The following is a 16,480-nucleotide window of genomic DNA, read 5'->3' on the forward strand; positions in this document are numbered from 1 at the left end:
ACTCTTTGAGTCAGAATGTTGTGTGTTCAAGCCCTATGTTGGGATTTTGAGCATATAGTCTAAGATGACACTTCAATGTAGTGTTGGGTTGTGCTGTATTATTGGAGGTGCCGTCCTTTGGATGAAATATAAAACTGAGGCCCCATCTGCTGTTGACGTTAACAATCCCTCTTTTCTCGAAAAGAGAAAATTGATCATTCACTTCATAGTTTGTGGGAAACTGCTGTGCGCAAATTGGCTGCCGCATTCACCTACAAATACAACCATTATACTTTACAGAAAAACTCTTATAATGTGTTTTGAAATGTTTCAACATACATGATAAGATCCTATATTAAATGCAAGGACTATTATTCTTTTAACACACATTATTTTCCAGCATCATTATCAAAATGTTGAACTTTTTTTTAAACTGTAATGATCCTACGAAAGGGAAATAAATCATCAAAAAACAAAATGTGACCGAAAATAACACAGTAGTATGCTCATCTGCAGGAATGTCAGCAAAACTATAATAAACTACAACAAAGGAGACTGTGTAGAACAGAGACGATGAGTATCATTTGGATTATGGTTCTGATCTTTCATTAATCCAAAGAGTCAGAAAATAAACATTTTGGATATGATTCAGGAAAACTAATATCCACAGATGATTAATTACCTGCTGTGCCAGGAGCTCTGCTTCTCGTTCTTGCCTTTCCCTATGAAAGAGAGGTGTGAAAATATAATGAGGTGTCAGTGGAACCTTACAGGCCCTGTGTTGGGAGAGGAACAAGTGAGAGTTTGTAAATTCACAGATTATTTTTACAATTTGGATTATAATTAGGGCCCGTCTTGGATCTCAGTAACCATAACGGCAAAAACTTAACCAAGCCATAATGTTAAACTGTCCATCACATGCCAAAGTTCTACTACATTTCCAAGTAACATTTGAAAACAGATAAAACATTCTTTATTGCAGTCTCAAGCTGACCTTTCTTCTTGTTCCTTCCTTCTCTGCTCCTCTTCCACTCGCCTCTTGTCTTCAAGCATTTGTTTATAAATCCTGCGTGCGAGCTGACCTCGCCTGTGCTTTTGCAATGCAATTGCAGAAATTTGTAGACATTGGAATTTCCTTCTCCAGAAGAAAGCTCGGTAGTTTTTCTGAATCACAACAATATGGTTGAGCACCTTTTTGTATTGTTTTCTGTTGGGGGTGGGGAAAGAGGGCAAGAGGGAAAAAAGAAAAAAATGAAGAATACAAAAATCACAAAGTATTTCAAAGCATTATATTTCAAAACATACTGTTGTAAATAAAGCTAATAAAAATATGAATTAACCCGAGAGCTCTGGAAACAGATAACCAGTTGAACAGCATCTGAAACTTCCTTTAGCATCAAGAGCTTTTCTTTCAGTTGCGGCACTGTGATACGTGCAAGAATGGCATTGATACCTACAGAGGTTGTTATCCCACCTTCTCAAGAGGTCATCAATGTATAGAAAGTTTATAGATCCTGTGTGAAAACTTACCTCGCCTGTGCTTTTGCAACGCACAAAGTTCAGGACTTAGAAACTGTGTCCATGTAACACAGGACCTGGGTACCTGTGCAGTTGGTTCCATATTATTGCTAGTGTCTTTTGTTCCACTTTACAAATCCAGGCGCCATGTAACTTCAGAACCAGCTCTATTTGATGTCACCTCATGGCTGCATGTGCACATGGAGATCCGAGCACAATGCACTATAAATACAGCAGTGGCAGGAGGATCGGAGAACTCCAATACTTTCCTGTTCTCACTGGTCTTCCTACCTCCAATATGTAAACTAAATATGGATTTAAACCATTGTTCAGACCAAAAGGTGACTCATGTAAGACCAGAGGGGGGATCAGACCCTATTCCTGCAACTTGTGCTGAAAACGTGACTTGAAATTTTTTTTTGGGGTGATGAGATACTATTCATTAATATATTTTGACCCATATTACACATTAAGGATTGTTTTATCAAATGGTTCAGATTGGAATGTGAGCAACTATTGCCCCATTTACACTGATTAACAAAGAGAAATACAAGTGTAAAGGGCAGCCTGAGCATAAATCAAACACCGTGCAAGATTCAACATATTGCAGTCATAGGTTGAGTAACCTACCTTGCCAAATAGCCAAGGACATGAGCCTGGATGATCATAGCAGCTTTGGTGACCTTCACCTCACGTTGTCTCTCTAGTTTATGTTCAAGGGACTCTCGTAGAAATACCTAAACAAAGCAGAATATAGGAGAGTTCTGTTACTTTGCTGTATTACTTTCATGCACTAGCCAGAAAATAACTTCCCAGCACGTCAGTCATTCATGTGGAACATTTGTTATTGCACTTTGAGACGTTTCAACAACATGATAAGGTGCTGTGTCAAATGTAAGATTATCATTATATATTTCAGGTTAAATGCACAAACTTAACATTTCTGAATTCTTCAGTCAATAAATATGGTTGAACTGCATTCTATCACACTTTGTTATAATGGGCACCAGGCGGCTGGCTTCCTGCACATCGGCCACTCTCCCCCACATTTTAAATTGTCCACTTCCAGGTCATAATATTAATAATAATATGTGCATTTGATATAGCACCTTATGATGTCTTTGAGACATCTTAATGCGCTTCAGAAAATATACTGTAAAGTGAATTGACTGTATATTTTGTGGGCTAAACGTGGCAGACAATTGCGTACAGCAGTGTCCTACAAATAATAGTGGATGAGTGACCAAATTAATATTATTATATTTATTTTGAAGGAAAAGTGATCCGCCAATCGACTAACAAATGGTTCCTACTTACTGTTAGGTAAACAGAGGCGTGTGAAATAAGGAAACTTGTCTAAGGTTTTTGCTCCACCCAGGAACCGAACCCGGGTCCTCTCACTTGTGAGGCAAGTGCTTTAACCACTACATTACAGGATTCCAACTCATTATGTCGCTGTCGACAGGACTTCCTGTGTGTTGCATACACACAATGTACATTAAGTGTCAGCAGTTTCTGATGACCTGGAAAGTATCTGGCTTTCTGCCCACGTACGCAGTGGCACATAACTACCATGTTATAAAAGGGCTTTACTGTATTTGGAATTTGTACATATTATGAAAGAATAAAATTAAACTGATGGGGTTCAAGTCAAAGTAATAACACATGTAGAGGGTTTAGTTAATAAACCACTTGTCTCTCTAGGTTTAGAATACAATTTGAACCACTCAACATGTTACTGCTTCAAAGTACACTTCACATGGTCTATTCTCGCATATTTATTACTTTAGATTAAATACATCAGCTTGTGCATTAGGTTACTTGGATATAATTTTGATTGATTGTAAGCCATAAAGGATAGGAACAGCTGGAGTTTCTTAATGTAATAAGAGTATAACTTTGATTTGACAAGGAGGTTCTCATTTGAACAACGGGAATAAAATGTCAGAAACTGCTGTATCAGGGTCCTGCACTTGGCTCTGTGAGCCGATCCCCATCCTCGTCTGGTTCTACTGGCCCCTCATTCCCCAGAGGATTGAGTTCAAGATCCTCATCCTCACTTTTAAATTCCTCCATGGTCTTGTCCCACCCCACGTCTGTGACCTTCTTAAAAGTGCAAACCACTCCCTCCACTCAGCAGGCACTGGTCTGGTTTATGTCCCTGCCATGCCTGCCCCCACATTGGCACTCAGGCTTTCAGCCTATCTGTTCTCCACCTCATCTCATCTTGCCTCCCCCCTTTCCCTCACCTCCTTCAAGGTCCATTTCAAGGTCTTTTTCTTTGACTGCATCTTTCCCCTCAGTGTTCTGGGCTCGGTATGGGAACACGCAGGGTTTCTATGCCTGATCATTGCCCAGAAGTGCTGGTGGAAACTGTATGTGTCTACAGTGTATTCCAGTAGTCTGGACTCACATATGAAAAATGGCCAATTGAATGTTGGGCACCATTTAATACCTCGCCCAGGAAAGAAGAGCCAGGGGAAGTTGGTGGGGGGGATATTAAATCAATATTGTGCTGTAATGCGTTTAATGAACAAGAGTTTGATGACAACTTATGTAAAGCCAGCTTGGTATCTCTATTTATTATGGATCATGACGATCTCAAGTACATTTAATTTTCAGGGATTAGCAATCCCCTGCTGTTTTGCCAATATCTCCAGGCTCCCATGTGAACCTGGTCAATGCTAATAACATGGAATCAGCACAATAATACTGAACCTCCAGGGGGATTAAACTGAAAAGAACCAGATCTGTTTCATTCAATCCACCACTAAACATATGGGCAGTAGAAGAAATATATGAAGTGGTTTAATATGATTGCGGTGCCGAGGTACAGTTCACTGATAACTCCCACCATGCCAACTGTGTTTATAGGGGTGAAGGCAGAATCATACACCCAGACATCAGACAGAGTCAGCAGAAGAACATTTATTTGTAAGGAAGGCAGTAGGCTGTTCGGTTAAAACCAATTCAAGGGTGGCTTTTTTTTAACATGGATATGGAGTTGCAATTTGTAATGTGGTATCGTTGATATTGATTCCGAGTCGCAAACAAGAAATTCTGCCAGAAGTGCATCACTTTCTGAAGTGTTTTAAATAGATTGTGAAGATGTGATTTGATGGGTTTTAAATGTCAGCCGGGCTTGATTGCTAACCTCCTCTGAGACATAAGGCTGAAAATTCAAACCCGCGTCAGGACTTTAAGATCACAGTCTAGACTGACAATCCAGTGTGGTGGGAAGACTGCATTGTTAGATATGCAGTCCTTTGAATGAGACATTAAACTGAGATCCCTTCTATCTGTTTGTTTGGTTTTTAAGAATTCAATGGGACCTTTGGAAAAGAAAAGGCAGTTTCTCCCGGTGTCCTGACCAACAATTCTCCAGAAAGAATTGATCATTAACTTCATAGCTGTTTGTGGGACATTGCTGAACTCAAATTGACTGTTAAGTTTGCCTACATAATAATAATAATAATAATAATAATAATAATAATCCTTGCATTTGATATAGCACCTTATCACATCATTGAGACGTCTCAAAGCACTTCTCAGAAAATACTGTAAAGTGAATTGACTGCATATTTTCTGGACGAAACACGGCATTCCAATTGCACACAGCAGTGTCTCACAAACAGTCGTGGATTGAGTGATCAAATTATTGTGATTATTATTTTTTTCTTTAAAGGGATTATTACCCCTGGAAAGCGATTCGCCAATCGAATATCAACTGGATTCCTACTTACTACTAGGTAAACAGAGGCATCTGGAGTAAGGAAACTTGCCTACGGTTTCGCCCTGCCTGGGAATCGAATCTGGGTCCTTTCGCTTGTGAGGTGAGTGCTCTAACTAATACTCTACAGGACTTCACGATACTCAATACACTTTTCAGTAAAATCCAAACTATTATTTCTTCCCGTTTTCTCCATTTATAATTTGTGTCAATATTAATTATTCCTGTTACAAATCATTTCAAATTAGATTGATTTTCTACCATCCAGCAATTAATACCACAGTACTTCACAGGGAATAAAGAAGTCTCCATCTGGTATTTACCTTTGTTTTCCCCAGCTGCCAATCCATGTTGGTGTTGTCATAGAGATGAAGCAGCGCAGCACACTTTTCCTTCACATCTTCTGGCAGATCGAGGTTTTGCATCAAGACTTTATACCTGAAGAGAGAAGCCCATGAACTCAGCCTGCACTGTTCACTAAATATACATCTTGTAAACTGTACAGCCATCAAGTCAATTTGCAGCCATTAGCAGGTTGATTCACCAAAAGCAGTTAAGTTCTATCTCAGGATACAAATTCCAGGAAACTACTGGTACTAGAGTGAACGATTGGTCCTATATAATTTTTTGTGCCCAAACTTTAACGCATGAAAATTGTTCTGTTTCAGTGTTATTCTCCAGCAGACAGCAGAACTGTAGTCAATCAGAAGCCGTTTTCAGAATGAATCCGTGACTTCAGTTTAACATGCAGTGTTAACTGCTGCCTGGACATGTTGGCCATATTTAAAGACTGATTTGAACAGGAATTGTAACCCCAAAAGCATGTCAGTTGCGTCGTGGGGGGAGGGTGTGTGTGTGTGTGTGTGGGGGGGGGTGGTGGGTGGACTGGAGATGAGAGCAGAAGCCAGTTGAGACTGAATTCTTGGAGCTAGAATGTCACGGCTGAGATTGCAATGAGAGTTCGGACACATTTGGTCCTTCCAGCCTCCCGGCTGTCCCTTTTGTCTGCCGTCTTTTCCCATTAATAATAATAATCCTTGCATTTGATATAGCGCTTTTCACGTCTTCTAGACGTCCCAAAGCGCTTCACAGAATATGCTGTAAAGTGAATTGACTGTACATTTGTGGGCGAACGCGGCAGCCAATTGCGCACAGCAATATCCCACAAACAGTCGTAGATTGAAAATGACCAATTTATTATTGTTTTATTTTGGAGGGATTATTATTAGGCGTGTGGAGTAAGGAAACTTACCCAAGGTTTCGCCCTGCCGGGAATTGAACATTAGCAGCAACAGCACCAAGCTCAACAGCCTGAGCCAAGTTCACAAGCAGTATGTCACTGCCATTCACTCCATAGCTCTTTCTGGGACATTCCTATGTGCAAATTGGCCAACCCGTCCGTGTACAAAATACAGTCACTACATTTTACAGTAAGTCATGTGAAGGCTTTGATGTGAAAGGCGTTATATAAATTGTTCACAAATGATACCTTGCATGAAAGTCCTGGAAGGGCCTTCTGACCGGAAATCCAGCTTGCCGTATTTTCACAGTTTCTAACATTCCTGAATACCGCAGCTGGTTCAGCACCACAGTTTGGTCAAACTGATCTGGCATCTGAGAGGAGAGGCAAACCAGAGAACAGAATTACTCAATCTGACATCGGGAATTGCAGAGTAATATTGAACCCCAATGGGAAAATTTATTGCCTCTGATTATTTATACATTCCAGCTGCTAAAGCATTTTTCTCTGCGTGATGAACATTAAAATTAGATTTTCCTGAGGCATTCCAGACATCGCCATATCGAAGTTTCACTAACATAAGACATGATTGCATAAAGAACAAGGTACGATAATGTTATGGAGGCACTGATGATACAAATTGCTTTCAGTCAAAATTTAAACTTTCCTATATTTATAAATAAGATGAAATCATGTGGGTGAATGTTTGTGGTGGGGGTGTGTGTGGTGCGGGGAAGAATAGAGCTGGCACAGTATCCGACTCAGCTGTGTTGTCTCCCTTAGTGCAATATCTGACATTCACTGTAATGTTCACACAAGAGGAATGGACACTTTGGCTTTTCTGCAGGGAGATTATTCAGAGGTGCTGAACAGTGCCCAATTCCTGTGGAACCGTGCCCCAGCAGAACGAATGAGTCAAAATGCCCCTGGCAGAGAGGGAGGAAGAAAGGAAAAACGAGAGGGAGAGAGAAAAAAAGAGGAGAAAAAGAAAGCAGAAAATAACACTGCAAAAGTCTGAATTGCCAATATGCTGCAATTTTCAGAAAGGGATGCTGTAAAATAAATTGCTCACAACAGCCATCATGTTGAAACAGACATTTGTGAAGAGGATCCAGTGTCATATCCAGAAATATTACTGTAAATCAATCCTCGTAAGCACAAAAAGAATAAGAAAGAGGCTGTTGCACTGGGAAGAATAATCTTTTCTATATTAATATCTAAAAGTTTCCTTTAAATCTAAAAGTGTTGTTGAAAACAATTGAAAGGTCTTTGCCTCTGCACAGTTTCACAGTCATTTATCCATTGTTCTTCTTTCACATTTCATTATTCATATACTAAAGTAATCAATCAGGCAGACAAAGGATTCAAACACCTCCCCACCCCCTCTTCTATAACTAGTCGCTAGAGAACAGATCATTGTTCAAAGCTTCACTGTGCACACAGGACCAAAGAGAGAAAAAGAAAATCTCCTTGTGAGAAGCAATAGCACAGCTCTGAACACTAAAATGAGCAGGGAAATTAGACTCATAATGGGTTCCACAAATCCACAGGTACCATCAGCAGCAAATCAACCAGCAGGTGGGGAGATTTCATCAAGGTGAGTGAATCAGACACTTTGCACTCCTTACTCTTTTCCCTTCCCATCCCAACCACTGCCTCACCTCATGGCACTCACATTCCGCACTCACTGGCCTGACCAAGAACTTAAGTAACATATGCAGGGGACTCCATACACATGAGGCAGTAGAGATACATCAGCTACCTGAGCTGTTTCTTTGTCCTCTCTTTTGGTTTTGAGCAGTTACGCACCATTCCGCCCTTTCAATCATTCAGTAGTTTTATGGCTGGTTTAAGACACCCAATAAGTTACTAATCTTTCAGGGATCGATGTAATCACCTAAAATCTGACTTAAAAGTTTTTGCTCCCAGAAGGAAACAAAAACTAACACACTTTCTAACTGACCCTTAAGCAAAAGCACAGCAAGACTCCCATTTTTTAAAGAAAGCTACAACCATAGGCAAATAAGATTAAAAAAAAAGTTCAAGTTCTCCTTGTTATCTGAAGCTAAAGTTAAATACTTACCAAGCGGTAGAGTGAATATAATGTGCCCAGTTCACCAGCTCCTTCAAATCTTTAGTTGAATTCCATACGTAAAAGCTAAGGATTGCGACTGCCCTGACCTCGCTCAGACAAGCAGATAAACTGAACAATACTAAAGTCAGTCTAGCAATTTAAAAGTGACTAGTTTCTATGACAACGCTTTCCATGCTGAGGGTAATTAGTGGCTTGTACTGGGAGGGCTATTGGACTGCAGCGAGAGCAGTACTGGTCCAGTAATATTCAACAGTCACCAAAAGGGCGAGCTTCAACAAGTCACCTATTGAGACAAAGCAGCTGTGGTCTTCACACCAATTTCAAGGGAAAGCGACAGAGAGAGAGAAAGCGAGAGAGGTCCAGCTGACAATTTTGCAAGCCTACTACAGCAAATATTTGTTCTCTCCAACCCTCGCCCTTTTCTACGCTGTATGAGCCTATCTAAAATCGATGTGTGAAGAGAGGGCTGCTAGTTATATCATTGAAAAGCAAATAAGAGTCCGCGAATATGTTTGAGAACGCATCAACCTTAGGCCCTTCAAGCAGCCACGTAATGGGCATATGTCTTATCGGAAATTGCAGTAAGGCAGATTCTCTTGATCATAGAGTATTGGAAATCAATAGCTAGTTTTGAAAGACTATTTCCACTTGGCAGTGTATCTGTAACAAGAGTATTACAAAGACCTGTTCACATAAGGAAGGACACTGGCACTATAAGTGAGAGAGTACTAAAATGGGGGTGTTTATAATGGGGTTTTGCTGTGGTTGGAGCAAAAGCTGGGTTTTTCTTTAATAATGGGAATCCAGTTATATAGCAAATACACCATAGCACTAGTGGATGGATCCCTGTTGCATCTGAGGTGATAGCACATGAGTGGAGCTCTCACACAATGCCAGTCAAAAAAAAACTTGCCCCAAATCTCTTCAGCACACTGCCATCACCATCTTTAACTTTTCACAGATAAGTGATGTGAACATCTATTTGAACTCTCAAACAACATGATGCTTGCCAAGGGTTTACCTATTGCAAACAGGAAAGAAATGAAGGAATCAGAGGTTTTAAAAAAATGTTCATTAGCATCAAAGTGTTCTCAAACAAGTATGGAAATGGGTCAATGTACACAGCTATACCCAGGGGGTTCAATGAGATTTAAAAAATAATCCATCAGCACCGGGTACATTTTATGTTCAGTCCTTGGTTAAGTAAATGTGGGGCGCAGTACAGATCATAGGTTTGAAGTAACGATACTTTTTATCTTCGCTAGGGTAAACATGTAAAGGTGAAACATAGTTTATTGGACAGTGGGACATTTCTCCAATTCCCTCATTTCTCTCCACAAAGCTCTTGTGGTCCTTTGACCTCAAGTGGGTGAAGACAACTGTCAAAACTTGCTCACAGGCTTCAGCTGACCACCAGGAGGTGTTTTGCAGAAACCAGCAATTCCTACACCTTTGATTCTTTATTCTAGTCGGGAAGTTACATGTGCGTACATGTTTCAGGGGTGGGAGAGGGTTATGGAATTATTCATCAAACCCGTGGCTTTTTCGCTTTGAACTCACAGTCTTTGCTGACTCTCCAATGCAATACTGGGTGTGTGCTGCATGATCAGAGGTGCTGTCTTATGAATGAGGTCTCGTCTGCCTATTCAAATAAACATTAAAGGTTTCATGGCACTATAGACACGATCAGCATATTCAAATTTCTATTCAAAAAGAGAAGGGAGTTTCTCCAGTTGTCCTGGTCATCAAATCCCCCAGATAAAAATTGTCACTCACTTCATGGCTGTTTAAGGGACATTTCTGTGTGTAAATTGGCTGCCACAACTTGCCGATAAATTCACTATCACTACATTTGACAGGAAATCATATGAAGCGCTTTGAAATGTTTTGATGACCTGATAACCTAACGATTATTGTTTTCCCAATTAAAAGACTTCTGCTGTCCCCTTTCCCCTCTTTTGGTTTCTGTGGGAAGCACAATCTGTGGTTCACCGGTCAGCAGGGATCCCTGTCTGTAGGCCTGAGCAGACACAGCTCAGTACCCAGCTGCTCTGAGATGTACAAAAACAGCCCAGTATAACTCACGCTCCAATGTGACCTCCCACACCACACAGAGGGAAGTCTCTTTGGAGGGAAAACAACATAAACTGATGCCCCAACCATTCTTCGATATAGGCCACTGAAACACCAATACTGCTTTCCTCACAAAAATATCCCTGGGGTTTCTGCAAATGTGTAAATGTCTATTCAAGAGGGTTGTAAGTCTGGGCAGAGAAAACATTATGCAGCAAAATGACAAATGGAATCGTGCCAATTTGTGTCACAAAGCAGTTCATTTTTTTTCTTCACTTTGTGCCCATACTTGAGTTGCTAATTTAGTCCTAATACACTTGGAAGTGCAAAGCTGGAATTAAAAGGCTTTGACTTTCTAAAGAGAGTCGTCTGCAAGCACAATGGGAGCAGGGAGCACAACCGCTTCCTCGGTCATTCTCAAAACCTTCGAATTCACCAGAACCCAATAGGCAAGGTACAGCCACACAGAGCAGGCTCCAGCTGGGGTCTCTCACAGACCCTCCTCCCCACCTGTGAATAATCTGTCACAGCTTCACCGAGGTCAAACTAATTAGAGCAAGTTTCCTGTGACACAGACATCACCCGCACTGCTGCCAGCAGTCAGCATTCTGTGCCGAAGTTTCTCTTGGACCATCCTTCCCTGCTGTTGAACGTCCATGAAAATGGTGTTTAAAAACTAATTAACAGCCAGCTGTCTCCTGAGGACACCTTGTCTGGCTTATGGTCCTCAAAGTCACTTTTATTTCTATGGCCGGAATGACAAGAACAAAACCACTTGTCTGGACCCAAGTGTGTTTCATTTTGTGATACAAAAGGCTTGACGTTAATTACCAGATGTACCCGTGCATGTCCAATACCTTGCAAATAGTAAATACATCCAAGTGTTAAAACTCCAAATGTTACAATGGCATACATTTTCCTACACTTGTTCTTTTTGATTCAAGGACATAAATGTATTTTTTAAATGTTCAATGTGCCTTAAAGAAGAAGAAAAATAAAGGGAGAGAAAATCCCACCAGCCTATGAATTTTGCCTTAGAACAAATACGACTTTTGAAGACAAGTCCATAAGTGCTTTGAATACTTGAGAATTTATTTTAATGAAAGGAAATGTAGAATGAGCAAGGGGAAGTGGGTAGGGTACAGTAGAGAAACAATTATCTGCACTAATTGGGAGTGGCTGTTTCTGGATAAGAAAATGTTACATCAAACTTATTCTGTCACCATACTGTGCTTTGTCACTCTGAGTCCCTCTAACTTACAATCTTACACTGTCTATCTCTATAATTTTCTCTCAAGATTTTCTCTCTCTCTCCATCTTGAAGCCTACACTGAAGATTTCTAAATAAACTTTTATCTTTGCATTGCCATTTCACAGTGTAATCTCACGTGTGCGACAAGATTTCTTTGCAGCTTGGAGTTCACTTTTCTCGCTCTTTCTCTCTTTGAGACATCTCGAATACGTGATAAGGGTCTATATCAAACGCAAGGATTATTATTATTGTCCTGCTGTAGCCATTTCAGTGTTCTGTGGTGTTTGCTCAGGGCTTTTATTGGTGTCATGTGACTTACAAAACACTGCAAAAGACTCCTTTTTCGCGGAGCTCAGCACATCTGATAATTAGTGGATTTGAGGAGAATTGGCAAGCGAATAGGCACCATTCTACTGTAGGTATCTCCAGTGGAGGTGATAGCACCAGAACAGACACATGAATTCTTCCTGTGTTGCAAATCTTCAAATTAAAACTGCATCTTCCACCCGGCTAGTGACAGCTTTAGTTTAGTCGCCATTCACTTTACCTCCTGTAGAGTTTACAGGGCAGTCCGTAATGGAGCCATATAATAATAATAATCCTTGCATTTGATATAGCGCTTTTCACGTCTTCTAGACGTCCCAAAGTGCTTCACAGAATATACTGTAAAGTGAATTGACTGTATATTTGTGGGCGAACGCGGCAGCCAATTGCGCACAGCAATGTCCCACAAACAGTCGTAGATTGAAAATTACCAATTTATTATTGTTTTTGTTTTTTTGGAGGGATTATTATTAGGCGTGTGCAGTAAGGAAACTTGCCCAGGGTTTCGCCCTGACCTGCCTGGAATTGAACTCAGGTCTCTCGCTTGCAAAGCGAGTGCTCTAACCACTGAGCTACAGGATTCCACAATATCAGCTCCATGCACAAACTCACAGGTCCATGATATGGCCTGGACTTGGTGTTGAGCCGGAAGTCGGACATTTTAATACCCTCTGAAGACCCACCTTAGTGAGCTAGAGCTGGGAACGAACAAAGTGTAGTAACAAATCTCAAACTGAAGGGGGGAAAAAAAATCATTTTATTTGAAAACGAGAACCATGATATAGTAGCTGCTGCCTTTCTTCCAGGCTTTTCCTCTTTAAAATCTTAGCTTTTGAAGCCTTCCCCACATAAATGGTGTACAGGTGTGCAATAACCTGGAGAGAACTGAAACAAAAAATATTGGAATGCGCTGTCTCTGTTGTAGATCAAATGTGTCATTTTGGCAGTACATTAAATAATAAAATGATAAAATAATGATCCTTATATTTGATATAGAACCTTACATGTTAGGAAGATGTTTCAAAATGCTTCACAGGATTTATTGTAAAGTGTAGTTATTGTGTTTTTGTAGGAGATCGGGGCAGTTAATTCGCTCAGTAATGTCATGAAGCAATAAAATACTGCATATTGAATATGGATTTTCCTCCCAAACATATTGAAACAAAATATAAACAGAAATCGGTTAGGTTATATATAAAATAACTAGTGACTGGGAACCCAATAATGGATTCTGAAAAGGTCATAAACTGCAAAAGAGATCCCTGGGCGATTAATTTATGTCATTAGAACCCCAAGATTGTATTACAGCTCTGCAAAAGACTCCCTGCCATCTGTTGTTTTATACAATACATAGAATTGGGTTTCTGCCTCTCGAGAATTAAAAAGTGCAGGTTCACAACTCCCTGCCCTTCTGCGTGGAATTGATCAGTGTGACATTCACACCAGTTTGAACGTCCTCGGAGTGGTGCAGCCCCATGGAAAGGACACAGTTAAGTTTGTTACCAGGAATATTCCCCACCTAGATGCACCACATTCAAACCTGCAAAAAGATGGATACCAACCCGTAGAACTGTAGTTCTTTCAATTTATTTAAAATCCTTGAAACTAGGGCAGCAATTGAACACAATATTGTATCTTCCTGATTTCAAGTCTCTCTTAAGGTGAGGTATAAAAGCTTAAGATAAAATAATGCAATCAGTTAACAGAGTAGTGGGTCTAAAGTTAAAGTAATCATCTCCACATTAATTATGACCCCTGTTTGCATCTGAAAATCATGATCCCAAATGCTGACAAAAGCAGTTGTGTGCCAGCCATTTTGCTTATAGTCCTTTGCTCAGCAGAGAAATAGTGTAAAAGCAAACCGCTAAATCCACGTGTAGGTGGGATGCACGGAGCTCTGTTTCGTTTTGATAATCTTAAGCACAGTGATGGGTTTCCGCATGAGTCAGACATCTGGCTGTCCGAAAACCAAATGTGACTCCTGGTTTCCATCACAGTTTGTGTTTGGTTTCAGGCAGTTTATGAGTCAAGGAAAGGCCCGAAATGCCCAACAAAAGTACGGAAGGCAAACACCAACCATAAAATAGCTTTTGCCAAAGTACCGTGAGTTACTCACACAAAACAAATGAAAGCACTGAGTGAACACCACAGAATATCACCACACTGAAGTGGCTAATGCAAAACAACCCTGAAGAAAGCAGCACTGAGTTTACAATAAAGACGACAACTATAAAACAGCTAAGACAGAACAGCACTGAGTTCACCCTACAGAACAACACCTACTGCAACTCTCGCCTGACACAAGGCACAACTGCTGTACAGCACTTACATTATTCGGGAACCTTCAGACATAACCACCTGACAATTCTGTCATTAACTCAGGATTTTTTTTTGTTCGCTCTGTGGCTCAGTTGGGATTGTTCATAACATAAAGATCATAAAACAGCTACAATAGTGTTGTGTATTCAACCGTTTGGTTTGCATTCTGGTCTGTAGGTTTCACACAATATCACAAGGGAGATAAAGAAGATCTTTCATCCCACTTTCATCTCATCATTCCAGAATGCCCACCCTCCCATCACAGCATCACACTATTTAGTAAATGAGTCCCATGTTCTGGCCTCAACCACCCTTCCTCCTTGTGAATTTCTGCTTTATCCTCATCAGGACCAGAAACATCTGCAGACATTATCCTGTACACAAACTATACTCCTATGCTAAACCTCACTTTGGACACTGTGGTGAGTGTATTAAAGACAGATTATAATTGACAATACTTTGGAGAAAGAAAGCATTATTTGACAGAGGCATTGACAAACGATGGAACGACAAAAAAGGAACTTGTGGTGTAATAATAATCTTTGCATTTAATATAGTGCCTTGTTACATCTTCGAGACGTCTCAAAGCACTTCACAGAATATACTGTAAAGTGAATTGACTGTATATTTTGTGGGCGAAACTTGGCAGCCAATTACGCACAGCAGTGTTCCACAAACAGTCGTGGATTGAGTGACCAATTTATTATTTATTATTATTTATTAATTTAATTATTTTATTATTATTTTTTTTTTGAAGGAATTATTACGCCCGGAAAAGCGATCCGCCAATCGACTAACAACTGGGTTCCTACTTACTGCTAAGTAAACAGAGGCGCGTGGAGTAAAGAAAGTTGCCCAACATTTTGCCCTGCCGGGAATCGAACCCAGGTCTCTTGCTTGAAAGGCGAGTGCTCTAACCACTGAGCTACAGGACTCCACAAACTGCATAAACAGTTTTCTGCAAGAAATCTCCTGTATCTCAAACTTTGACTTTTGACTGCTTGTTCTTGAAGCTGAAGACTTATGATTCAGTTTGACGCACATACAAGGGATTCCCTGGAGAAAGCGCAGTGCCCATTGCAGATGCTATTTTGCCGCTAACTAAGTACTTGTCCAACCCCACAGGCGGCTTTTCTTTTTCCAGCGTTAGAAGTTTGCCACTAAATATCTAATATAAATTTATTAAAAATTAACCATTCAATGATTTTGCAGATCGATTAGAAAAAAACTTATTTCTGCAAAACTAGTTTTTAGCCAATGATGCCACAAATACAGGCATTTTTGGTTTTCAGTTCACTGAAGTGTTTCGTTCTGCTGTTTGTATTATATCCATCAGGTCTTAAAAGAAGCAAATTCAAAGCAAAATAATTCTCCACAAGCAAATTGCTTCAATGTGGCAAATTCCTTTACGTCTACAAAAACCCTTCGCTGGATTATCTCCATCGAAGGACGGATGACAAGCCGTCGTCATGGGAATGGAGCTATGTGTACCTCGCGGCCACTATATGATATGTTCGATGTAAAACCGCTTTTAACATGTTCTCCCAAACAACTTCAGGTTGCTGGGAAACCAGGGGTCAGACAACACTCAAAGGCCAGAATATTCCCATCCCCTGGCAAACCCATTGTGATAAAAGAGTAAAGGAAAAAGGAGCGCTGAGCCACCCTCTGAAATACCAGCTCAAGGTACTCGCAACACACTGTTCATTTGCACAACGCAAGAGTATTGAAATCAGTCCAGCTTTTGCTGCTGACCCAGACTCATCAATCAAAAAAATAGCTTGACCTTGTATCGTAATTGAAACAAGATTATGCCAGATTTAGAATATTTAATAATGTGGGTGTTTATTAATTTGGGTGTTTATTAAATGGTAAAGAATGATAACGGTAGATATATTAATAATAATACTTACATTTGACAGCTTTCACGACAGGAGGACAACTCAAAGA

The 16,480-nt window shown here is 40.3% G+C and overlaps 1 protein-coding gene and 1 non-coding gene across 2 annotated transcripts in view; both read right to left on the reverse strand.

Moving 5' to 3' along the window:
• The window catches only part of myo10 (myosin X), a 156,917-nt gene that overhangs the window by 21,312 nt on the left and 119,125 nt on the right, over nt 1–16,480 (reverse strand). The window contains exons 21-25 of the mRNA XM_007901716.2: nt 6,717–6,841; nt 5,551–5,665; nt 2,128–2,234; nt 974–1,186; nt 662–701 (exon numbers count right to left, since the gene is read on the reverse strand). Coding sequence (XP_007899907.1) covers nt 662–701; nt 974–1,186; nt 2,128–2,234; nt 5,551–5,665; nt 6,717–6,841 — 600 coding nt within the window. The remainder of the gene's footprint in view (nt 1–661; nt 702–973; nt 1,187–2,127; nt 2,235–5,550; nt 5,666–6,716; nt 6,842–16,480) is intronic.
• trnae-uuc lies at nt 15,394–15,465 on the reverse strand. Its single transcript has one exon. It is a non-coding gene; the product is annotated as a tRNA-Glu (tRNA).

The sequence above is a fragment of the Callorhinchus milii genome, unplaced genomic scaffold (genome assembly GCF_018977255.1).
Source record: "Callorhinchus milii isolate IMCB2004 unplaced genomic scaffold, IMCB_Cmil_1.0 Scaffold2, whole genome shotgun sequence".
Taxonomy (NCBI): domain Eukaryota; kingdom Metazoa; phylum Chordata; class Chondrichthyes; order Chimaeriformes; family Callorhinchidae; genus Callorhinchus; species Callorhinchus milii.